Source organism: Salvelinus namaycush, chromosome 2 (genome assembly GCF_016432855.1).
Source record: "Salvelinus namaycush isolate Seneca chromosome 2, SaNama_1.0, whole genome shotgun sequence".
Lineage (NCBI taxonomy): Eukaryota > Metazoa > Chordata > Actinopteri > Salmoniformes > Salmonidae > Salvelinus > Salvelinus namaycush.
The window spans coordinates 42,309,252-42,335,952 of NC_052308.1; the positions used below are offsets into that span (position 1 = coordinate 42,309,252).

General features: G+C 43.7%; 2 protein-coding genes across 3 annotated transcripts in view; both read left to right on the forward strand.

Annotated features, from left to right (window-relative positions):
* Positions 1-2,856: 2,856 nt before the first annotated feature.
* Positions 2,857-22,264, forward strand: LOC120063280 (differentially expressed in FDCP 6 homolog). Its single transcript, XM_039013565.1, has 12 exons — positions 2,857-3,001; positions 8,223-8,363; positions 8,474-8,656; positions 8,825-9,052; positions 9,190-9,336; positions 9,594-9,702; positions 9,854-10,041; positions 10,352-10,459; positions 12,069-12,235; positions 17,520-17,718; positions 21,181-21,267; positions 21,438-22,264. Exons 1-12 carry the CDS (start codon positions 2,906-2,908, stop codon positions 21,624-21,626), a joined length of 1,842 nt encoding a protein of 613 aa, XP_038869493.1. The 5' UTR covers positions 2,857-2,905; the 3' UTR covers positions 21,627-22,264.
* A 940-nt stretch (positions 22,265-23,204) lies between these two features.
* LOC120063287 (peroxisome proliferator-activated receptor delta-like) overlaps positions 23,205-26,701 on the forward strand; it is a 39,372-nt gene continuing 35,875 nt past the window's right edge. Inside the window, exon 1 of one of the 2 annotated variants that reach the window (XM_039013578.1) lies at positions 23,205-23,585. The gene's annotated coding sequence lies outside the window, so the exon portion shown is untranslated. The remainder of the gene's footprint in view (positions 23,586-26,701) is intronic. The other variant, XM_039013584.1, reaches the window with a different exon arrangement.

Sequence of the window (26,701 nt, forward strand, 5' to 3'; positions counted from 1 at the left end):
TATAGAGAAAGGTCAACACAGGCCGCTTGTCTTATTTCAAGGAAAAACAATCAACTGTATTGACATACTTTTATAGGCTGAGCTACATATTCATCTTGGCAACCCAGAACCGAATCTCGCATGAACAATTTTGTTTCGGGTGGGAGAAGTTATTTGGCCTAGTGCGTTGAGGAACTAGGGCAGATTCTCTTTGGTATCAAAGACCCCCCCCCCCCCCCCCTGAAAGCCTCTGCCAAGTCTATGATCCTTCTGAGTTTCAAAAGATGCCAGCCAGGGGTGTGTTCAGTTTGGTTCAACGTTTGCTATGTTTCCTGACAGTTTGTACTGAACAACATCTTTCCCTAAAACGGTACACACCATTCTTCAACAGCCTTTGGGTACATTTGCTCCTGTTTGGTGGGTGTGGTGAGGTGTGACCATTTTACATTGCAAAACTCACCCTCTGGGCAACCATAATCATGCCAGTCTCCAATTGGTAGTTTGGTACAGTACCGTGTCCATTGAATTTAATGTTGAACACCGTTCTATCATACTGAATGCATTCCTGGTCGTTTAGTACAGTACAGTTTCCATTGAATTGCACACTGTTCTATTGTATTGAACACGCCTCAAGTGTAGGCGCACCCCTGCAAAATCGTGATTGATCCAAATGGAGTTGGTGTCATTTGGTGCCTTGTATTCTGACCTGCCTTATTAAATAACCAGGAAAAAAATTATTGTATTATTATGAGAAGCACATTTAACAATTGTATTTATTCATTAATAATAATTGCTGTTTAAGCGTGGTCATTCCATTCCTGCTTAGACAGGGGTAAGGTTGCTATACTGGCGTTTTTATCATACATGATTGAGGCCTTTGTTATTAAGAGATTTGTTTTCAGCTATTAACAGGTTATTTTATTTCCCTCCAGATTAATTTGATGGGCTTCCTAGTCCGTTAGAGGTGGCAGGTAGTATGAGGGATTTCGATTGTCTTCCTCTTCTCACTCACCCAAACCTTCCCCCTCACCCATCCCTGGTTGGGGAGAGATTTGGGTGTTGCTCCTCAACATCGGCAATGCCTTTGATTAATAAAATCCCCTCATAAATCCTTTCTAATCCACTGACTCGACAGACACACACAGTAGCTCTGACTTCTGCTTCTTTTCAGAAACCAGGGGACAATCAGAATAGTAGAAAAGTCCTGCAGTAACGACATGAGAGAATCAAGCCAACTGTTGACATGAAGGAAGAGAACGAAGGAGAAGGTAGTTGTCTCACTCCATTGTGGTATTCTGTTTGCTGGAGTTATTTCATCGTCAGGTGAGTTTATTGATGGTGGTCAGGTACTAACAGGCAGAATATCTGATTATTTGCATCCAGGAGTGTTATATATGCAAACAAACTGTTTTGAACCGTAACTCAAACCCAAATTAATTGTATTGGGGCAGGTGCACGTAATGGCCAATAATCCACACTCACTGCAGTTAAGTTTCTCAGTGTGGAGTACATCAGTCCTCTGGTGGTCGATTAAGCAATGCCGTGTGCCTGGATACAGCCATATACCACAAACCCCTGAGGTGCCTTGTTGCTATTACAGTATAAACTGGTTACCAACATAAATACACTACATTACAAAAAGTATGTGGACACCTACTCGTCGAACATCTCATTCCAAATTCATGGGCATCAATATGGAGTTGGTCCTCCCTTTGCTACTATAACATCCTCCACTCTTCTGGGAAGGCTTTCCACTAGATGTTGGAACATTGCTGCGGGGACTTGCTTCATTCAGCCACAAGAGCATTAGTGAGGTCGGGCACTGATGTTGGGCGATTAGGCCTGGCTCGCAGTCGGCGTTTCAATTCATCCCAAAGGTATTCGATGGGGTTGAGGTCAGGGCTCTGTGCAGGCCAGTCAAGTTCTTCCACACTGATCTCGACAAACCATCTCTGTATGAACCTCGCTTTGTGCATGGGGGCATTGTCATACTAAAACAGGAAAGGGCCTTCTCCAAACTGTTGCCACAAAATTGGAAGCACAGAATCGTATAGAATGTCATTGGATGCTGTAGCGTTAAGATTTCCCTTCACTGGCTCCAGCCAACGCATGGTGATCTTAGGCTGCTCGGCCATAGATCCCCATTTCATGAAGCTCCCGACGAACAGTTAGTGTGCTGACGTTGCTTCCAGAGGCACTTTAGAACTCGGTAGTAAGTGTTGCAACGATTTTTACATGCTTTAGCACTCTGTGGTCCCGTTCTGTGAGCTTGTGTGGCCTACCACTTTGCGGCTGAGCTGTTTTTGCTGTTATACGTTTCCACTTCACAATAACAGCACTTACAGTTGACCGGGGAAGCTCTAGCAGGGCATAAATTTGACGAACTGACTTGTTGGAAAGCTGACATCCTATGACGGTGCCACAGTGAAAGTCACTGAGCTCTTCAGTATGGCCATTCTACTGCCAATGTTTGTCTATGGAGATCGCATGGCTGTGTGCTTGATTTGATACAACTGTCAGCAACGGGTGTACCTGAAATAGCCGAATCCACAAATTTGAAGGGGTGTCCCCACACTTTTGTATATGTATAATGTAGAACAGTAAACAAGTGTTTTTGCGTCATACCTGTGGTATTTTGTCTGATATACACACGGCTGAAATTCTGTTTCAATCAATCAGCATCCAGGGTGTAACATCATACAACCATGAGGCTATCCATGACCAAAATTGGTGGCCCTTAAGGTTTTCCCATTTGCTACAGATAGGTGGTGTCAGTGAGCTTCAGGGCAGCCATTTAGCAAAGAGCAGGATGTGGGGGTTTACTGAGACAAACACAGGTCTGTGTGCCATACACACACACACACAAACACACACAAACACACACACAGCAATGCAGTAAAATAAGCAGAGCTGAGCGGAGGCAGTAATGGAGTTGCGAGCTGAACTGCTGAAGTCCATCTGGTATGCTTTCACTTCTCTGGACGTGGAGAAGAGCGGGAAGGTGTCCAAGTCCCAGCTAAAGGTGAGAGGTCAGGGGTCAAGTAAGGGGTCAGCATAGGGGTCAAAGAGCAGGGAGGATTGCAAGGATTGGCTTCAGTGTGTCTCTCTGCCTTTCCAATGTGTTGGTTTGTGTGTTATTGACATTTTTACCCTTATAATTGTTTTTGTTTGTTATCTTTTCCTTGTTTGAGGAAAATTATGCTTTTTATATCACTGTTATCAACACACAAAAAAAAAGTTTATTTATTGATCTAGTTAGGTCAACCGAATTAGATGAGACACTATTTTCAAGGTCTAATCTCTTTCCTGTTAGCTAAATGCTTTCTTTCACTTCCCACTGAGAAAAACCTGGTGGAATCAACATTGTTTCCACTTCATTTCAACCAAAACATTAAACGTGATGATGTTGAGTCAACCTTTTTACTTCATTTTGTATTTCCTTCTTTTTTTCTTAAAAAAAAAAATCTAAATCCAATGACATGGTGGAATGTTTGGTTGATTTCACATTGAATTCATGTTAGTTGACAACTCAACCAAATGTAAATCAAAACTAGACGTTGAACTGACACTTGTGCCCCAGTGGGTTGGTGTGTTTGTGCGTGGGTGTGATCTTTCCTGTAGCATGAGCTTCGCAGCACTGATTGATTTCTTACACAATGTTATTGCTTGATCAAACTCCTTGTATTGATGTTTGATCAACTTCTTTTTTTTCTTTTTTTTTACCTTTGTCCTCCCTCCCCAAATCTAGAATAACAAACACATGACTCTAACTGGGCTAATTCCTGGGATTATGTATGGGCCAGACTATCGCTGGAATGGAGAGGCAGTAATCAGTAATCTGCTATGGTGATAGGCCTATCTCTATGTTCAGAGGCAGACCCTCTCTGAGCCCCATCATGCATCTGGGTGGCTGGTGGTGTGTTATTGCACTGGTGTTTGGGTGGATTGGTGGCTGCTGAATTGTCGTGTGTTATGGGTCAGTGATGCTGTGTTGTGTTGCGTTGTGTGTGAGATCAGCCATTGTGACATGTTTAATCCCAGTCACACTGAGGAGCTTGGACTCTAAATCCCAGCTGTTGTTATGACGATGTTGTCGAAGAGGCCCTGTGTCTGCCTACTTCCATCTTTCTGCTCTCGAGTCTCTTCCTCTGTCTGTCTGTCTCTCTCTCGCTTATCTTCCTGTGTCTCCCTGTGTCTTTCTGTATCCCCACTGGGCACAGACGTCAATCCAATGTATATTCAACATTGGTTCAACATAATTTGATTCAAATGACATGGACACAATGTTGATTCAACCAGTGTGTGCTCAGTGGGTCTCCTTGTCTCTCCCTGTCTCTCCCCATCTCTCTCTTTCTCTTGCTCTCTCTTTCTCCACCACCCCTCTCTCTCATAATCTGTACATACTGTTGATGAGTTGTACTGTACTTGTAGGTCCCCAGTAACGGTCAGATCGCAATTTGGGGGGGGGGGGGGGGGGGGGGGGGGGATAGTGAATGTTTTCCTTGGTTTAGATTTGCTTTTTTGCAGGTTTTATTATATAATTTCTTCCATCTTAGCCACATTTCCTCATCTTCTGGCATGCACTTCCTCTATATCATGGTGTTTTGGTATTTCCCTTACGCTCTACGCTTTTCCGGAAGCTAACTTATACTATACCACAGGTCAGTATAGTCTACCAGTCTAACGGTCTATCCTGCCCATAATGCACCATTCATAGTGACAATAGTTGTATGTGGATCGTTTGTCCAGATCTGCAATAGGCTAACTAGCAATCATACCGCACATAAACACATTTAAATCTGTATACATTTTTTGATATGAATCGACAAGAACAAATTGCATGAAAGAGCAGCGAAGACATGAGACACACAACTCAAAAATCTCCCCTATCGATCTTGTTGATAGATGATGATGATCCTACCTAGACTAGTTTACAACACCACAATGCAATGAATAATTGCATTACTGTTTTCAAGTGAGTACAACATTCCAGCCTGGTTAAGGCTGCAGTGAAAACGTCATTTCAATAACAGCTCAAAAGCCCTGTAATTTGAATGTTTCATTCCATTTGGATCAGTTGTGGGTCTACTCTCAACAGTTTAGAAGGTCTAGAAAGGCCCAGTAGCTGGCCAGTCTGGCTGCATTTCTGATACTGATTGCAGATCATTCTCCCAAGACGTCCTATAATAATGTGGCCACATACTCTCCCGGCAGGCCCAGTTGTTCAGGAAAGCCTCACACAAGCTCTGCCTCTTCTCCAATCTAAACGGCTATTCCTCGCACACCTAGAACATAACGCTTCGATGTAGCATAAATATTTATTGTTTAACTTTTTAAACGATTTGCCTTTTATATGCGGCAAAGTAGTCTACATGTTTGATACAAAGAAAAATCACCACATCATGGGAAAGCATGCAATTTATACAGGGTGGTGAAAGTGCACATGATCAGGTTGATGCTCCTTTCAATAAATATCAAGGGTCTTATTCTGGTGACATGATGATCAATGCTTGGCTGCCATTTGACAAATAAAAATAAACTGGCACTTTTGTACATAATTATCTCATCATCTAGCAGGCTATACCTGCACTGTATCTGCAAGCTGTTGGCCAGAGCGCACCTGCCAATACAATACCAGAGCGCACCTGCCAATACAATACCAGAGCGCACCTGCCATTACAATACCAGAGCGCACCTGCCATTACAATACCAGAGGGCATCTGCCAATACAATACCAGAGCGCACCTGCCAATACAACCCCAGAGCGCACCTGCCATTACAATACCAGAGGGCACCTGCCAATACAATACCAGAGCGCACCTGCCAATACAATACCAGAGCGCACCTGCCAATACAATACCAGAGCGTACCTGCCATTACAATACCAGAGGGAACCTGCCAATACAATACCAGAGCGCACCTGCCAATACAATACCAGAGGGCACCTGCCAATACAATACCAGAGGGCACCTGCCAATACAATACCAGAGCGCACCTGCCAATACAATACCAGAGCGCACCTGCCAATACAATACCAGACGGCACCTGCCAATACAATACCAGAGCGCACCTGCCAATACAATACCAGAGGGCACCTGCCAATACAATACCAGAGCGGGCACATTCACTATACCTACGCAACAATCTTTATGGCAAAACCATCAGTATGCAATGGACAACACAACTTTGACGGGAAAATGCTCCAGGGTCTCCCTTAGCTGGTAATTGCCGGCATTTGGTGAAAAAAAGAAAAGAAAAGCCAATGAATAAAATTGTAGCAGTCCAAGTTTTCCAGGAGAGGTTGTTTATCATAGCCTACACCCCGAATTTACACTTCAGCGCCATTCTCTCACGCCTTGTGGTACAGTACAGTACATTTTAATTCAGTAGAGTACAGTACGGTACAGTACAGTACAATGCAGTTTAATTCACTAGAGTACAGTACAGTTGCGTTTAATCAGTAGAGTAGAGTAGAGCAGACTTCTATGTTTGTGTCTAATCAAGGCCGGTCCGGACCGAACCAAATCTGATCCTATTAAAGACGTCTATGTTTAGGCCTAGTATAGAGAAGGGTGTAATTGCAGACCGCAATTAGTGGCGTTTTCTGATATTGGCATTTCTTGATTTCAAGTTACACCCATTGATGCTCGCCATTGGTCCATGGCCATTTCTTTCATGTCTGGGACAACAGCTGTTGACAATTGTGTCGTTGTAGCTAAACCTAACCTGACACATTTTCCTAACCTTAACTTCATTCACCTATCCTGCTATGTTAATTATCCTAACCTACCACATTAGTTATCCTAACCTGCTATGTAAACAAATCATCTGTGTCGAGAAACCATCAGTCTCATAACCCCGGAACTGACCAATGGCAGGTATCAATGGACTGACCAATGGCAGGCACCAATGGGCGGTTCCTGATATCAGCGAACACCCACATCAAGAAACGCCCCGAATTGCAGTCTGCAATTACACCATATTGCTAATATGCCGTGGACGTTGAAATCCAGACCAGTCCAGACCGTAACAAATCTGAACCAAACATAGACATCTATGGTCGCGTAACCTATACACTGTGTTGATGAGTTGTGGGTGTTGTCGCATAACCTATACACTGTGTTGATGAGTTGTAGGTGTTGTCTCATAACCTATACACTGTGTTGATGAGTTGTGGGTGTTGTCTCATAACCTATACACTGTGTTGATGAGTTGTAGGTGTTGTCTCATAACCTATACACTGTGTTGATGAGTTGTAGGTGTTGTCTCATAACCTATACACTGTGTTGATGAGTTGTAGGTGTTGTCTCATAACCTATACACTGTGTTGATGAGTTGTAGGTGTTGTCTCATAACCTATACACTGTGTTGATGAATTGTGGGTGTTGTCGCATAACCTATACACTGTGTTGATGAGTTGTAGGTGTTGTCTCGTAACCTATACACTGTGTTGATGAGTTGTAGGTGTTGTCTCATAACCTATACACTGTGTTGATGAGTTGTAGGTGTTGTCTCATAACCCATACACTGTGTTGATGAGTTGTAGGTGTTGTCTCATAACCTATACACTGTGTTGATGAGTTGTAGGTGTTGTCTCATAACCTATACACTGTGTTGATGAGTTGTGGGTGTTGTCGCATAACCTATACACTGTGTTGATGAGTTGTAGGTGTTGTCTCATAACCTATACACTGTGTTGATGAGTTGTAGGTGTTGTCTCATAACCTATACACTGTGTTGATGAGTTGTGGGTGTTGTCGCATAACCTATACACGGTGTTGATGAGTTGTAGGTGTTGTCTCATAACCTATACACTGTGTTGATGAGTTGTGGGTGTTGTCTCATAACCTATACACTGTGTTGATGAGTTGTAGGTGTTGTCGCATAACCTATACACTGTGTTGATGAGTTGTAGGTGTTGTCTCATAACCTATACACTGTGTTGATGAGTTGTAGGTGTTGTCTCATAACCTATACACTGTGTTGATGAGTTGTAGGTGTTGTCTCATAACCTATACACTGTGTTGATGAGTTGTAGGTGTTGTCTCATAACCTATACACTGTGTTGATGAGTTGTAGGTGTTGTCTCATAACCTATACACTGTGTTGATGAGTTGTAGGTGTTGTCTCATAACCTATACACTGTGTTGATGAGTTGTAGGTGTTGTCTCATAACCTATACACTGTGTTGATGAGTTGTGGGTGTTGTCGCATAACCTATACACTGTGTTGATGAGTTGTAGGTGTTGTCTCATAACCTATACACTGCGCTGAACATCCCACACGACCCTGTGGCTCTAGAGGACCACTTCAGAGACGATGATGATGGGCCGGTGTCCAACCAGGGGTACATGCCCTACCTCAACAAATTCATACTGGACAAGGTACTGTATACACACACACACACACACACACACACACACACACAAACACACACCCACACACAACACACACACACACAAACACACTTGGCATCCTCTCTTTCTGACCCCAGGTGGTTGAGGGCACGTTTGTTAAGGAGAATGTAGATGAGTTCTGCTGGACTCTCTGTGCCAAAAAGAACTACCGGCCTAAAAATGGCGTGGACGTTCTGCCTGATAAAGATGCCTTCCATCTTTGGTGCCTCTTCAACTTCCTGTCTGAAGACAATTATCCACTGGTCCTGGTCCCAGAGGAGGTGAGTTCTTAGCCCTGGACGGTAATCCAAAATCATTTGCCTCCTTTCTTCCCTCTTTTCATGAAAATGTCTTGCAATAATGTCAACGGGAGATTTGGGTGAAAATTCTGTCTCAAGTTAGGATTTGTCCCATGATGTGCTCTATTCATTCCCTATGGTAACTCGCAGGTGGAATATCTCCTGAAGAAGATCTGCATAGCCATGAGTGTGGAGTTGAGCTGTGTGGACATGGAAGACTTCATCTCCCAGGAGGCTGTGCAGCAGAGCGGCATCACAGTGTGGTCCTTCCTGGACTTGGTCAACACCGGGAGGCTGACCAGAGGGATGGAGAAGGACTCTGTTACGATGGCGATAGACGAGGTCTACCAGGAGATAGCTGGCAATATCATAAAACAGGTGCTTTTAAACATAAAGAGAATTTATAGACATGTTTGTGTTAGTATGCATGTAATATAAATGTAATCAATGTGTAATATGGTATTTATATAATTAGGCATGTGTAACTTTGTGTGGTCGTATGTATCTGTCCTTAGGGGTATTTGTGGAAGAAGGGCCACTTGCGGAGGAACTGGAATGAGCGCTGGTTCTCTCTCCAGCCCTGCACTCTGCATTACTATGTCAGTGAGGACCGCAAGGAGTGTAAAGGCTGCATCGAGCTGGGCCACACCTGCTGTGTGGAGGTACACAACACTGGGTTAGGGGTTATGTAGAATGGATGAAGGTACTACAGGGGGTAGGCCTACACTAAATCCTCTGGCATAGGGTGCCAATGTGGGCAGAGCTGGGATGAGGGATTTGTTCAGAGAAGACGTCGATAGGGTAACATACTTGAATGAATATGAACCGCCCCATTCTTTTTGTCAATACAAAATGTCGTGTGTGGATGATGCTGTTTGTTATGGTGGTTATGTTCTCACCACTGTGGTTGCATTGACAGGTGCTGCCAGAGAAGGAGGGGAAGAGGTGTATGTTCTGTGTGAAGACGCTCACTAAGACCTACGAGATGAGCGCCCCCGACACCAAGCAGAGACAGGAGTGGACCACAGGTCAGAGATCATACAGTACAGTACACACTGGGCTTTTAAAGCCTGGAGAAAATAGCCATTTCCCACCCTGATGAAGGCAAAAGCCACAATGCGTCATCTGGCTTGGTTTATGATGATGCTTCAGGCTACTTACTGTATGTTGTCACTGCAGCGATCCAGACAGCCATCCGTCTGTGTGTGGAGGGGAAGAAGTCCCTGCATAAGGACCTGAAGCTGCGACGCAGGGAGCAAAGGGAGGAGAGGGAGAGGAGACGCACCGCCAAGGAGGAGGAGCTCCAAAGTCTGCGCCTCCTCCAGTGGGAGAGGGAGAGCAAGTTGGCTGAGCTGGAGCTACTACAGGTGTGTGTGGCTGAGAGAGAAAGACAGACAGACAGACAGACAGACAGACAGACAGACAGACAGACAGACAGACAGACAGACAGACAGACAGACAGACAGACAGACAGACAGACAGACAGACAGACAGACAGACAGACAGACAGACAGACAGAGAGAGAGAGAGAGAGAGAGAGAGAGAGAGAGAGAGAGAGAGAGAGAGAGAGAGAGAGAGAGAGAGAGAGAGATGACTACAACGAAAACTGAACTTTGAATAGCAATGTGATAATAGCCTCACAATCACTGTTGTTATATTTGTATAATCTGTGTGCAGGATGCGCAAAAGCAGGCTCAGACAGCTCTGCTGCAGGAGGAGCAGAAGAGGAGACAACATGTGGAGCTGCAGAGAACCCTGCAGGAGCAGCTACAGCAGGCTGAGGAGGTGAGAGGGATAGAGAGGAAGAGTTTAGAGGGGAGTTGAGGAGGAGGTGAGCTGATCAGGGTAAGGAAAGAAGGTGGATGTAAGAGGAAGGAGAATTCGAATATTTACTAGGATCCCCATTAGATGATGCTATAATGTCAGCTAATCTTCCTGGGGTCCAACACAGAAAGACAATTCCACGGTAACAGAGTGATGCTGAGACTCAGATTTTTCCCTTTAAAATGTATGCCAAACAAAAAACAATGATTGCTAAGTTAAGCAAGCCATAAAAAGCTATGCACAAGGACTATATTTATCAATGTCCACAGAAAATGTTACAAAAATACATGTACTTGAAGAACAGTGCAGATGCATAGTTTCGTAACAGAATGACAGTTTGTGCTGTTGGTGCTGTCATTCTTCACCAAACTTAGTTATTTTATTGTTTTCTTGAAGGTGGATTTAGTTTTTACCTGAGAAATGTGATTTGGTAAAGAATTCCATTTATTGATGGCTCCATCTAGTATTATTGTAGATTTGAGGATATTTATCCCTGGTCTGGGGGTTATCAGTTGTCCTGAACTAGTCTGTCTGGTTTGGTGGTTATGTTTGTTCCTAGTATACACTAATTGGTCAGAAAAAAACATTGGTTTGTTTGAAAATATCACGTTCCTAAAGAAAATCAAAAGACTGGATAATCATAATCATAATCATGTTCAACGGGAAGCCATGAGAGATGATGGCGCAATCGGTTGACATTCATACGGGTAGGTCGATGAAGAGCTAATCTTGCAGCCTTTTTTTGAGCGAGTTGGAGCTTTTTAAGATATTTTTTGCTGCAGATGACAATATGACTGGACAGTACTCTAGGTCTGACAGAACCTCCGAACATTTATTGTTATAGCAATGCCTTTACCCATTTTAATTGCAATCTTGTCTTTATGTTCAGACCACGACAGAGCTGCGTCCAATGTGACACTTTGTTACTTGTTCCCATCCATTGACAAGTTTAATTGAGGGTCACCAGCAAGCATATATCTTATAACAAATACAATAAATGCTGTTTTAGAAATATTCAACACCAGTTTGTGAATGTTAACCCCCTAAGACATGGTTCATAGTTCTTTGCTCAATACATCTGTTAGTTCATTATATGCTGATGCAGTGCTATACATTGTAGAGTCAACAGCATGCATAACCACTCTTGCTTTATTCATTACTGATGGTAAATCATTAGTCAAGATAGAGTAGAGTAGTGGGCCTAGGCAACTGCCTTGAGGAACACCACAGTGTAAATCTTTACAGTCCAAAAAGCTACCATTAAAGAAAACTTTTTGCCTTCCCCTGGAAAGGTAGCTTTCCATCCAGGATAAAGCGTCAGAAATAAAACCATAACATAACTTTACCTAGCAACATTTTATGATCAATTACATCAAAAGCAGCACTAAAGTCTAACAGCACTGCACCCACTAGAGGAGAGGAGGCGGTGAGAAGGATAGCAAGAAGGAACTCAAGGAAGGTTGAGGAGGAGGAAGGTATGAGGGGTGAGACAATGAGTAGAAGGACTCAACTCTATAAATCTTTACGGGTCTAATTGTGGCTTTCTCCTGGTGTGTTTATTGTGGGCCAGGCGCGGGCCAGCATTCAGGCAGAAATGGCCCTCAAGGAGGTAGAGACAGAGCGTCAGAGAAGGAGGATAAGGGAGCTGGAGGTGATGCAGCTCCGCCTGGAGGAGGCCCTGCATCAGGAGATGAGAGCTAGACAAGACGAGGAGATCTACTTCCTCGCACAGGCCAGGTAACACACACACACACATACAGATATATATTGCACACACACACACACACACACACACACACACACACACACACACACACACACACACACACACACACACACACACACACACACACACACACACACACACACACACACACACATGGACACACACACACACACACACACACACACACACATGGACACACACACACACACACACACATGTATATACAGTGCCTTCAGAAAGTATTCACACCCATTTACTTTTTCTATATTTTGTTGTGCTACAGTCTGAATTTAAAATGGATTCAATTTAGATTTTGTGTCACTGGCTTACACAAAATACCCTATAATGTCAAAGTGGAATTATGTTTTTATAAACTTTTACAAATTAATGAAAATTAAAAAGTAGTCAACCCCTTTGTTATTGTAAGCCTAAATAAGTTCCCGGAGTAAGAAGTCACATAACAAGATGCAAGGGACAGACTGAGAGAATCCCAATACTGATTAAAGAAATTACTGAAGTTGATATGCAGCCATCGTCAATGGTAGAGGATATCGACTTCAATGGGCCCCTAAACGTAAGGCACGTCTAGAAACAAGATGCCATGTCGAAAAACCTTGGAGAAATTGTACACTGATTTCTCTGCAAGCACAAAGCTCGAGCTCTCAAACAACAGTATGTGTGGTAAGAACATATTATTGGACGTCTATGAACACGCTGTCATACATCACTGCAATGAGCCATCACATTGATGAGAAGTGAGAACATGGAGGAGAGGCACACAGCAGATTATCGTTGCTGAGTGGGTGGGGGCGATAGCTGTAAAGTGAGCGCCGTCTGGTGGGGTTTTGACTAGATAGCACAGCTACAAAGTCAATATTGGCCTTATCGTAAAAATTCAATCATATTTTTTCTTTCTTTTTGGTCTTAATTTAAGATTAAGGTTAGGCATAAGTTTATCAGTGTGGTTAAGGTTAGGTTTAACATTCAGTTTTAAGAAAATAAATCGGAGTAATAGGAGGGTTTTATGACTTTGTGGCTTTGGTAACTAGTAAGACCGTCTCGGTAGGTAGTCAGGACTGCGGTAGAATGGACTGCATTGCCCCTTAGCGGTCATATCTGAATTGTGAATTCACGTAATTGTATGATTTTTTTGTTATCATTTCAATGCTAAATGTCAGTTTTAAACGTAAATACTTTTCTTTAATTTGTCACATCCCTGCAATGATCCAAATCTCATTGATTCGTTCATCATATCAAACGAATCATACCGAATCATTCAAACTAAAACGTACAAACTAGATACTGTGCCTTCAAAGTATTCACACCCCTTGACTTTATCCACGTTTTATTGTTTTACAGCCTGAATTTAAAAAGGAATAAACTTAACTTTTTTGTCACTGGCCGACACACAATAGCACATAATGTCTGGAATTATATATTTCGAAATTTGGGGAAATTAATCAAACTATTTCACCATGCCTTGCAATAAGGACTAAAGTAAAACTGAAAAAAATGTATGTCTTGAATACAAAATGTGAACACTCATCCCTGTGCAGACTCTGTCACAAGGAAACAATCAATAGAGTATATTTTCTGGTACTGTCCATCAGTGGCTTGCTTTTGGAGTCAGGTCTAGGAATGGTTGTCATGTCATAAATTCAGGGTTCAGCTGGACCTGCAAATTGTATTATTAGGAGATCTGAAAAACCACGAACAGTCAATGGGAAATATCATTATACTCTTGGGTAAAGTATTTATTTTTAGGGCAATATCGGTAGAAATGTTTCAAATAGGGAGGTTCAAGAACCTCAAGACATCAAAGTAAAATGGAGGGATGTATTGCAAAAGGAAATAGCAAAAAGGCCTTATACTGGGAAATATGGGTTAATCTGTGGACATCGGAGGGTTGGAGTTAAAATCAGAATTAATGGTGGATTGGCCGCTTTGGATGAAAATCCAGCTCTTGCAGAGAGGAAATTAGGAATATACTGTATTTGTAATTATTAGCGGTCCCCATTAGCTGCTGCCAAGGTAGCAGCTACTATTCCTGGGGTCCAAACACATGAATGCACTTACATTACATATCAAACACAAGATAAAACAGAACATCATATACCATTATTACACTACATACAGTGCCTTCGGAAAGTATTCAGACCCCTTGACATTTTCCACATTTTGTTACATTATAGCCTTATTCTAGAATTGATTTTTTTTATCCTCAGCAATCTACACAATATACACCATAATGACAAAGATAAAACAGTTTTTTCGAAATTTTAGCAAATGTAAAAAAACAAAAACAGAAATACCTTATTTACATAAGTATTCAGACCCTTTCCTATGAGAGTCGAAATTGAGCTCAGGTGCATCCTGTTTCTATTGATCACCCTTGAGATGTTTCTACAACTTGATTGGAGTCCACCTGTGGTAACTTCAATTGATTGGACATGATTTGGAAAGGCACACACCCGTCTATATAAGGTCCCACAGTTGATAGTGCATGTCAGAGCAAAAACCATAAGATTGAAGGAATTGTCCGTAGAGTTCTGAGACAGGATTGTGTCGAGGCACAGATCTGGGGAAGGCATCCAAAAAAATTATGCAGCATTGAAGGTCCCCAAGAACATAGTGGCCTCCATCATTCTTAAATTGAATAAATTTTGAAGCACCAAGACTCTTCCTAGAGCTACCCGCCAGGCCAAACTGAGCAATCAGGGGAGAAGGGCCTTGGTCAGGGAGGTGACCAAGATCCTGATGGTCGCTCTAACAGAGCTCTAGAGTTCCTCTGTGGAGATAGGAGAAACTTCGAGAAGGACAACCATCTCTGTAGCGCTCCACCAATCAGCCTTTATGGTAGATTGGCCAGACGGAAGCCACTCCTCAGTTAAAGGTACATGGCAGCCGCTTGGAGTTTGCCAAATGGCACCTTAAGACTCTCAGACCATGAGAAACAAGATTCTCTGGTCTGATGAAACCAAGATTGAACTCATTGGCCTGAATGCCAAGCGTCACGTCTGGAGGAAACCTGGCACCATCCCTACGATGAAGTATGGTGGTGGCAGCATCATGCTGTGGGGATGTTTTTCAGTGGCAGGGACTGGGAGACTAGTCAGGATTGAGGGAAAGATGAACGGAGAAAGTACAGAGAGATCCTTGATGAAATATTTACCTTTTTACAAAACCTGTTTTTGCTTTGTCATTATGGCGTATTGTGTGTAGATTTATGAGGGGGGGGAAACAATTTATTCAACTTTAGAATAAGACTGTAAGGTAACAAAATGTGGAAAGAGTCAAGTGGTCTGAATGCTTTCCGAAGGCAGTGTATCTACAATACAAAATGTATAACACCATCGTACAACAATATGACAATGTACTTGTGTGTAGAGTGCTTATTCTAGCGCTTGTGAGCGTATGCGTGTATCTCTTCACAGTCCCCGTTGTTCCATAAGGTGTATTTTTACCAGTTAAAAAAAATCTGATTCTACTGCTTGCATCAATTACCTGATGTGGAATAGAGTTCCATATAGTCATGGTTCTATATAGTACTGTGCGCCTCCCATAGTCTGTTCTTCACTTGGAGATTGTGAAGAGACCTCTGGTGACATGTCTTGTGGGGTATGCATGGGTGTCCGAGCTGTGTGCTAGTAGTTTAAACAAACAGTTGGGTACATTCAGCGTGTCAACATTTTTTACAAAAACAAGTAGTGATGAAATCAATCTCTCTTCCACTTTGAGCCATGAGAGATTGACATACATACCATTCATACATACCATTCACCATTGATAGCTCCTCCCTGTACTTTTAAGGGTCAGCCATGCTGCCCTGTTCTGAGCCTTTTGTAATTTTCCTAAGTCCCTCTTTGCGGCACCTGACCATACTACTGAACAGTAGTCCAGGTGTGATAAAACTAGGGCCTGTAGAACCTGCCTTTATTATGGAGCGACTTCTCCCCATCTTAGCTACTGTTGTATCAATATGTTTTGACCATGACAACTTGCTCAATTTCCACATGATTCATTGCAAGATTTAATTGAGGTTTAGGGTTTAGTGAATGATTTGTCCCAAATACAATGATTTTAGTTTTTTTATATTTAGGACTAACTTATTCCTTGCCACCCATTCTGAAACTAACTGTGCTCTTTGTTAAGCGTTGCAGTCATTTCAGTCTCTGTAGTAGCTGACCTGTAAAGTGTTGAATCATCCGCAAACATAGACACACTGGCATATCATTAGTAAAGATTGAAAAAAGAATTGCTTAAACAGCTGCCCTGGGGAATACCAATACAAATAAAATAAATAAATAAGGGGGAGTAGAAATTATGCAAACAATTAATTTTATAGAACCCAAAACCTATCTGTAATATTAAAGCTTATCCTGTCACGTCCTAACCATAGAGAGTCCATATTTTCTATGGTAGAGTAGGTCAGGGCGTGACTGGGGGGTTAGTCTAGTTTATTATTTCTATGTGGGGTTCTAGGTTTGTTTTTCTATGTTGGTGATTGTGTATGATTCCCAATTAGAGGCAGCTGGTAATCATTGTCTCTAATTGGGTGTCATATTTAAGTAGCATTTTTTTCCACCTGTGTTTATGGGATATTATTTTGAGTTAGTGCACGTATCATCTCTGTAGTCACGGTTCGTTGTTAGTTTATTGTTTATTTGTTTTTGTCTTTGCTAAGTTTCACTTTATTCATTCAATTATGTGGAACTCAACATCCGCTGCGCCTTGGTCCGATATTTATTCCAGCGAACGTGACATATCCCTATCTGCAATATTAAAGCTTATATTAACCTGAAGGGATTTGGCTGTACTTCATTTTAGCTCAAATGCATGGCACCCTCAGTCAAGCGAGTACACACACACACACACACACACACACAGAACGTTTTTTGTTAGTAGACGTGTTTACTCTCAGAGAGACGCCAGCGATTTCCTGTCATCTCTGTGCGGTACTTGTGGTTTGTCTACTTACTCAGGAACTGAACATCTTAGGGCGTAATGTCTTTTCATGTTTACTTTTTCCATAACCCTGTTCTCTGATTGGTCCTTCTACTATGACATTGTCATAACTGTGCTCTTTGATTTGTCCCTTCATTATGACATTGTCACAACTGTCACAAAAAGAAGCTTTAGAATACACAATAAGTTTGGGCATTCCTATTCTGCAACTGTAACATTATTGCCTTAAGTCCAGCCCATTATTTTTTAGAGCTCTAACAAGGGTCAGTGTGCTATTGTGACTTAGAACCCTGCATGGTGGTGGCTCTCTTTCTTTCTCTTCATCCCAAGGCTGCTGGTAGAGGAGGAGGAGAAGATGAAGGCCCTGCTGGCCCTACAGGAGGAACAGGAGCAGTACATCCTGAAGACCCAGAGAGAGAAGCAGGAGCTCAGGCAAGAGATGGTAACCAAGTCCCAGGCTTTGGAGGAGGCCCAACACCAGCTGGAGAAAGTTCGGAGCAGCCGGCACAGAATGGACCAGGACATTGCAGTGAGTGCAACAAAATCAGTATCGAACCCAGATCTTCTGCTAAATGTATAGTATATCAGGGAACCACTGCCCAGACAACTACAGCTACTCGACAGCTACTCATCAAGCAATCATAGACCGCTTAACCACCTCTGCTGCACACACATATCTATGTGAACGGGCATGCATGTGAACGTGCATATGTGTCGGTGTTGAATGTACTGAAACAAGCCACAGGACGGAAAGACAAGGTTCAGGGTCTTAGAGGTCAGTGTAGATAGTTATGCTGTACTTTCCCCCACTCAGGTCCCATGATGTGTCACGTTCCTGACCTGTTTTCTGTTGTTTGGTATGTGTTTATTGGTCAGGGCGTGAGTTTTGGGTGGGCAGTCTATGTTTTCTGTTTCTATGTTGGTTTTGGGTTGCCTGGTATGGCTCTCAATTAGAGGCAGGTGTTTGACGTTTCCTCTGATTGAGAGTCATATTAAGGTAGGTTGTTCTCACTGTTTGTTTGTGGGTGATTGTCTTCCGTGTCAGTGTATGTTCGCACCACACGGGACTGTTTCGTTGTCATTAGTATATGTAGTCTGTTCCTGTTCGTGCGTTCTTCATGTTTTATGTAAGTTCTCTCGTTCAGGTCTGTCTACTTCGTTTTGTTGTTTTGTAAAATTATCAAGTGTTCTTCGTGTGTTTAGTTTCGTCTTGTTAATAAAGTTCATTATGTATTCACAACCCGCTGCACGTTGGTCCAATCCTTGCTACTCCTCTTCGGATGAAGAGAAGGAGGAGGCGCGTTACAGAATCACCCACCAAACCCAGATCAAGCAGCGGGTTAATCGACAGCAGCAGTGGGTCAAGGAGGATTGGACATGGGAAGAGATTCTGGACGGAGAAGGACCCTGGGCAGAGCCAGAGGAGTGTCGCCGTCCCAAGGCGGAGCTGGAGGCATCTAAAGCGGAGAGGCGACGATATGAGGAGGCAGCACGGAAGAAAGGCTGGAAGCCCGCAAGTACAACCCAAAAATTTCTTGGGGGGGGGGGCTAAAGGGTAGTGTGGCGAAGTCAGGTAGGAGACCTGCGCCAACTTCCCGGGCTTACCGTGGAGAGCGAGAGTACGGGCAGACACCGTGTTACGCAGTAGAGCGCATGGTGTCTCCTGTACGTGTTCATAGCCCGGTGCGGGTTATTCCACCTCCCCGCACTAGCCGGGCTAGAGTGAGCATTGAGCCAAGTGCCATGAAGCCGGCTCAACATATCTGGCCTCCAGTATGTCTCTTCGGGCCGGTGTACATGGCACCAGCCTTACGCATGGTGTCCCCGGTTCGCCAACACAGCCCAGTGCGGGTTATTCCACCTCCCCGCACTGGACGGGCTACGGGGAGCATGCAACCAGGTAAGGTTGGGCAGGCTCAGTGCTCAAGGGAGCCAGTACGCCTGCACGGTCCGGATTATCCGGCGCCACCTTCCCGCCCCAGCTCAGTACCACCAGTGCCTGCACCACGCAGCAAGCCTCCTGTGCGTCTCCAGAGCCCTGTACGCACTGTTCCTTCTCCCCGCACTCGCCCTGAGGTGCGTGCCCTCAGCCCGGTACCTCCAGTTCCGGCACCACGCACCAGGCCTACTGTGCGCCTCAGCGGGTCAGAGTCGGCCGTCTGCCCAACGCCTTCTGCACTGCCTGTCTGCCCAGCTCCGTCTGAGCCATCCGTCTGCCCAGTGCCATCTGAGCCATCTGTCTGCCCAGCGCCGTCTGAGCCATCTGTCTGCCCAGCACCGTCTGAGCCATCTGTCTGCCCAGCGCCTTCTGAGCCATCCGTCTGCCCAGCGCCTTCTGAGCCATCCGTCTGCCCAGCGCCTTCTGAGCCATCCGTCTGCCCAGCGCCTTCTGAGCCATCCGTCTGCCCAGCGCCTTCTGAGCCATCCGTCTGCCACGAGCCATTAGAGCCGCCCGTCTGTCCCGAGCCATTAGAGCCGTCCGTCAGTCAGGAGTCGCTAGAGCCGTCCGTCAGTCATGAGCTGCCAGAGCCGCCAGCCAGTCAGGAGCTGCCAGAGCCGCCAGCCAGTCAGGAGCTGCCAGAGCTGCCCTACAGTCATGAGCTGCCCTACAGTCATGAGCTGCCCTACAGTCATGAGCTGCCCTTCAGTCATGAGCTGCCCTACAGTCATGAGCTGCCCTACAGTCATGAGCTGCCCTACAGTCATGAGCTGCCCTACAGTCATGAGCTGCCCTCCAGTCATGAGCTGCCACTCAGTCCGGAGCTGCCACTCAGTCCGGAGCTGCCACTCAGTCCGGAGCTGCCACTCAGTCCGGAGCTGCCACCCAGTCCGGAGCTGCCACTCAGTCCGGAGCTGCCATTAGTACAGAGTTGTCCCTCTGTCCTAAGCTACCTCTCTGTCCGGAGCTACCTCTCTGTCCTGAGCTACCTCTCTGTCCTGAGCTACCTCTCTGTCCTGAGCTACCTCTCTGTCCTGAGCTGTCTCCTCTATGTAGGAGGGGCCTTAGTGAAGGTTCCTGGACCATGGTCGGGGGCGAGGGTCGCCACTCAAAGGACGCTAAGGAGGGGGACAAAGACAGTGGTGGAGTGGTGTCCTCGTCCACCGCCGGAGCCGCCACCGCGGACAGATGCCCACCCAGACCCTCCCCTTGAGTTGTAGGGGTGCGCCCGGAGTTCGCACCTTGAGGGGGGGGTTCTGTCACGTTCCTGACCTGTTTTCTGTTGTTTGGTATGTGTTTATTGGTCAGGGCGTGAGTTTTGGGTGGGCAGTCTATGTTTTCTGTTTCTATGTTGGTTTTGGGTTGCCTGGTATGGCTCTCAATTAGAGGCAGGTGTTTGACGTTTCCTCTGATTGAGTCATATTAAGGTAGGTTGTTCTCACTGTTTGTTTGTGGGTGATTGTCTTCCGTGTCAGTGTATGTTCGCACCACACGGGACTGTTTCGTTGTCATTAGTATATGTAGTCTGTTCCTGTTCGTGCGTTCTTCATGTTTTATGTAAGTTCTCTCGTTCAGGTCTGTCTACTTCGTTTTGTTGTTTTGTAAAATTATCAAGTGTTCTTCGTGTGTTTAGTTTCGTCTTGTTAATAAAGTTCATTATGTATTCACAACCCGCTGCACGTTGGTCCAATCCTTGCTACTCCTCTTCGGATGAAGAGAAGGAGGAGGCGCGTTACATGATGTCTATTTAGTAATTGCTGTATGTGTGTCAGTGTGGACCCTGTGTTTTATATCATGCTCCTTCTTATCTGAGAGTAATAAACATCTCAAAAGGAAGCACAGTGGCCTCTGGATCCGGTATAAACTACAGAAATGTATTCTCTAACTGCCCTCTCTCATTCTCTTCTACTTCATTCCCTCTCGCATTCTCTTCTCCTTCACTCCCTCTCGCATTCTCTTCTCCTTCACTCCCTCTTTCTCTTCTCCTTCACTCCCTTTCTCATTCTCTTCCCCTCCATCTCTCACCCCGTCCCTCTTCATGGTCTCACTCAGGCTGCTCAAAGGAAGCTGCGACATGCCAGCACCAGCGTCAAACACTGGAACATCCAGGTGAACAGACTGACACATCCTAATGGACCGGTAGGTGAGATTAGTGGTGAGGGAAGTGTTCTAGTGCGTAAAGCTACGTTTGAACAGGTGCCTGTGTCAACCTCCTTGTCCTTGTCCTCCCTGCATTTTGTTTCTCTTTCTTTCTCTTTCTCTACTCTCTTGCTCTCTCAAATTCTTTCCTCCACCTCTCTCTCTCCCAGAGAGAAGACCCTCTCTTGGAAGCTCAGGGGTCCCAGTTGTGTCTGTGCCCTCCCTACGAAACCCGGGCCTACGCCTGTACCATCAGAGGAACGAAAGAGAGAAGGAGAAGTGAGGAGAGAGTGAACATCAGTGGAAGAGAGGAGATGCGTCTGTCTCAAGCCTCCAATGAGGACATGGACTGTGCCTGAGGCCTAAGATCCCCAAGCTAAGAATGTTAATGTAGATACATACCACTGGGGTTGTACTAGGGAGGCAGGTAGCCTAGCAGTTAAAAGCGTTGGGCCAGAAACCGAAAGGTCACTGGTACAAATCCCCAGACTGACTAGGTGAGAAATCTGTTGATGTGCCCTTGAGTAAGACACTCTGCATAAGAGTGTCAGCTATATGATTAAAATCAAAATGTACAATCAGATCATTTGATATCACTTTCTGTTTACTTGAAGGATGTGTTTTTTGCGTGAAGGATATCTTTATGTTCTGTGAGTGTTTTCACCTTTCTTTTCTCTCTTTCCCTGACCTTAGTGAATTATTATGATGGTAGGAATATTAGCAAAACAATGCTAATAATGTTTCGTGCCTTCATGGGAGGAAAGTTTTCAAATTTAAACCATCAATATGTTTATTCTGTTTCAATTGTAATTATAAACAAAAACTCTGTAACTGGCCAAAACATAGCAGTTGTCAATCAATTGATAAGTTTTATGTTTATAATTAAACAAACTGAGTCTAAATAAATCCACAGGACAACTTGGATGATGACGCTATTTTATATCTTCTCCTGAACTGGCAGACGAGTTTGAAATGGAAATAAACGCTTTATGATTGGTGGCGACTTCCTTCGACTTCTCTTGAAGCAGTCTGCTTTTATACACATCCTACACCAAACTATGCTGCTGACATGTAAAACTCTGCAAGATCTGTCCTCAACCTCTGCAGAAAACATGGTTATGATAGACACCTAGTGGCAACATGGTTGACAATACTGGCAATAAAGACAAACGGAAAGGTGGTGAACGGAATACCACTATAATAGAATCGAGTAGCATACTTGAATATCTCATACAGGCATACATATAGCATACATACATACAGACAGACAAACAGCCATCACATCAGATAACAAATATCAGGTGATGAATAAATAAATCACCAATCCAATTAAATCATGATGATTCTTATCAAGGATGTGGAATAGGGAGAGAAGAACACCCTGTGGGTTGCTGACTGTCATAGAAACGTAGAAGATCTCCAACATTTGATTTGGGTGAATTTAAACCTTTCTACGTTTTTTTTCTCCAGACAGTTAATTAAGACTGAATTTCAATATATGGATGTGCTAACTTAAAGCACTGTGCACATTCATTTCTAAAGTCCAAGTAAATGTTTTGTACGCTAGACGTGAACTTTGCTCGTGCTGTTATTTGCTTTTTTATTTTGAAAAGCAAAGGACCCTAAAATCAATACAGCGAAAGCACTGACACGGCGAAAGCACTGACACACATGCGTTGGTGACACACTACGCTACGTGGTACGTGCTCATCGGATGGTGTGATGTCAAACCATGACAGATGTATGACAGAGGGTTGTCGCTAGTTACCACAAGCACAAAGTCAACATTGACTATTATCGTTGAACATCATGAAAACAAAAATGTGCTTTTTGGTCTTAATTTAAGGTTAGGTTTATCCATCAGGTTAGCAGTGTGGTTAAGGTTATGGTTAAGGTTAGGTTTAAAATCAGATTTTAAGAAGAGAAATTGTAGAAATAGGCGGGGTTTAGCAATAATTATGACCTTGTGGCTGTGGTAACTAGTGACGACCGTATGAGTTTGACAGATCGTGTAGCGGAGCTGACTGAGAAACTTTGGGAATAACAAGCCCTTCTCCATTCGACCAACATACACGAGTAACCTTCAGGATATGCAACTAATGAACAAAAAGGCGACAAAGCTAGTAACATTTTAATTTGACAAAGTCCCATCTCGAGTTTGTCAAGTAGAATAAACAATGTTCCCGTGTTTTCGACGTTAATGAACGTGGAATAGAGCAGGCAAGGAACACCTCATCAGGCGAAAGTCGGACTGTCCAGGATCCAACTAGCTCAGCTACCTAGCTACTGCTTGGATCAGTTGTTTGCATGCAACAAAGGTAAAATGATATAAACTTGACTTTAACCAACGTTAGCATATCGGAAAGTTTACCAGCTGAGCCTCAAGCATAGCTAGTTACTGTAGCTAGCCAGCTAATGTTAGCATTAGCTCGTTAGCTAGCTATCCCAAATCAGAGCCCATTCAAGCAGACATAGGAATTGGTTTGGCTAGCCAATTTAGATAGCTAGCTTTCTCCAACGAGCTCACAATACATATTTGTTTGCTAGCTAGCTAATTGACTTTAGAGTTAGATGGACAAACAGGTTGGCTAGCTTGCTAATGTCTCGCATGGGACAAATAATTTGTTTTTGTGTTATGGATAGATTAAGTATCACGTGAGGGATTAGAACCAGATAACAAGCTATTTTAGCTAGCCAGTTAGCTAACTGCTAGCTATCAAACTCCAATCCGTTTAGTTTGCTGACAAACTACATTGGGTCACCCACTTGAATAACTATTTCAACACTCACAAAGTAGTCTAACGTTAACTATGTGAGGCTAGTACAGCACCAGGCGATAACATGGCTAGTTTTGGATTGTACAAGATGACTAACGTTACCTACCAAGATACTAAGAATGCTAGCCAGCTCCACCACACTAGTCTAGTTTTCATACGGTACGTGCTATCTGGTACGGTTGGGACGTCCATACCCAGTGGTGGAAAAAGTACCCAATTGTCATTCTTGAGTAAAAGTATAGATGGCTTAATAGAAAATGACTCAAGTGAAAGTCACCCAGTAAAATGCTACTTGAGTAAAAGTTGAAAAGTATTTGGTTTTCAATATAACGTTACTTTTGATACTAAAGTAAGTGTAATCAATCGCTAAAATGTACATAAGTATCAAAAGGAAAAGTATAAATAATTTCAGATTCCTCATATTAAGCAAACCAAACGGCACAATTTCCTTGTTTAATTTTTTTAAATGAATGTCCAGGGGCACACTCCAACATTTAGACATAATTTACAAAGGAAGCATGTGTGTTTAATGAACCTGCTAGATCAGAGGCAGTAGGGATGACCAGGGATGTTCTGTTGATAAGTGTGTGAATTGGACCATTTTCCTGTCAAAATGTAACGAGTACTTTTGGGTGTCAGGCAAAATGTATGGAGTAAAAAGTACAATATTTTCTTTAGGACTGTAGTAAATTTAAAAGTAGTCAAAAATATAAATAGTAAAGTTCAGATACTACTTAAATAGTACTTTAAAGTATTTTTACTCAAGTACTTTACACCACTGTCCATACCACCGTAGGAACGTCCAAAGGATTCTTGATAGCAGTGACCGTTTTCAGACTGTAACTAACTGAAGTTCCCATTTCATCGCAATGTCATTGCTTTGGTGACAGAATATTTATGACCTGAGGAAGAGATGATATAACTAGATACGATAACCTCAAGTGTAAACAGTAGAAAGCAATTTTTATGGCCGTGTTATTACACCATCTGCTTCCCTTTTTCAATAATCATGATTCTTGATTATTGTAATGAAATGTGCTAAAGTTATTGTTAAATATGACAAGCTGTAGCTAGCTATATGTACTGTATATGCTATAGTTATGCAAAAACAGATGTAGACCACAATATTGATTTGTATTTTTATTTCTCCCTAGAATCTTATCTAATTTCACAATTTATCAGCGCTAACTGTTTGTTCAGTGTCTTATCTAATTCAGTTGGGATAGAGATTCCACCAGTGAGTGAGTCAGTCAGTCATTCATTCAGTCTGCAGGCTGACTAGGGTGAAACAGTCCAACTAAAGGTTGAACTTTAAGTGAACCCTCGTCGTTTTAGCTGTTGATGAGGTTTTGAGTTGGTCTAGTTGTGGTTTGTTCGTCTATCGAGTAGTGTTAGTGGAAACGGCTGCATAACGGCTGTGGTAATGTTTGTTTCTCCTAAACTCTTGTTCCACAAGCAGATACCAGAGAGGAGCAGCCCACACTGGGCTGAAACGAGCAGACATGATGCTGTTATGTTCTCATCAGCTATCTAGTGTGTGTGTGTGTGTGTCATATTTTACTCCCCTTTTTGAGACCTCACTTTTTCTCATACACTCCCTCAGTCTTTCTTTCCTTGCTATTTCATCTCCTTTTAATACCTCTTCAACTCCCACAAACTCTCCAACTCTTATTCATTAAATCTCTGTTTCTCTCTCTTTCTCGGTCTTCCTCTCCCCCGTTTGCTCCCTTTTCCTCTTTTACCCCTGCTCCCCCCTTTGGTTTTGTTATGGCAGGGGGTAACACTGTCTGTCTGGTGGAGAATTGAGTTTCCTTCTTCCTTGTACTCCGTGCCCTCACGCTTGCGCTGTCTCCCTCTCAGCTCTCCGGGGGGTGTGCTGTTACTTACACACACACACACATCTGGCTGCGGGGGTCTTTTTAGACGAGCTGGGAGGCAGGCCTAGATTTTGCCACTCAACACATTAACGGTTGCAAAGGCCACAATGCATGGTGCTGTGTTATAATTAAGCAATAAGGCACGAGGGGGTGTGGTATATGGCCAACATACCACGGCTAAGGGCTGTTCTTATGCACGACGCACCGCAGACTGCCTGGACACAGCATTTTTACTGCTCTAATTACGTTGGCAACCATCAACTCATGCGCCAATACAACAGGTGTAGACCTTACAGTGAAATGCTTACTTACAACCCATTAACCAACAGCGCTTTAAGAAGTTAAGAAAAAAAGTGTTCAGTAATTTTTTTTAACAGAAGCAGAAAAATAACAATAGCGAGGCTATATACAGGGGTTACCGGTACAGAGTCAATGTGCCGGGACACCGGTTAGTCGAGGTAATATGTACATGTAGGTAGAGGTAAAGTGACTATGCATGGATAATAAACTGAGAGTAAAAGTGGGGTCTGGGAAGCCCTTTGATTAGCTGTTCAGGACTCTTATGGCTTGGGGGTAGAAGCTGTTAAGATGCCTTTTGGACCTAGACTTAGTGCTCCGGTACCGCTTGCCGTGCGGTAGCAGAGAGAACAGTCCATGACTAGGGTAGCTGGAGTCTTTGACAATTTGTAGGGCCTTCCTCTGACACCACCTGGTATAGAGGTCCTGGATGGCAGGAAGCTTGGCCCTAGTGATGTACTGGGCTGTATGCACTACCCTCTG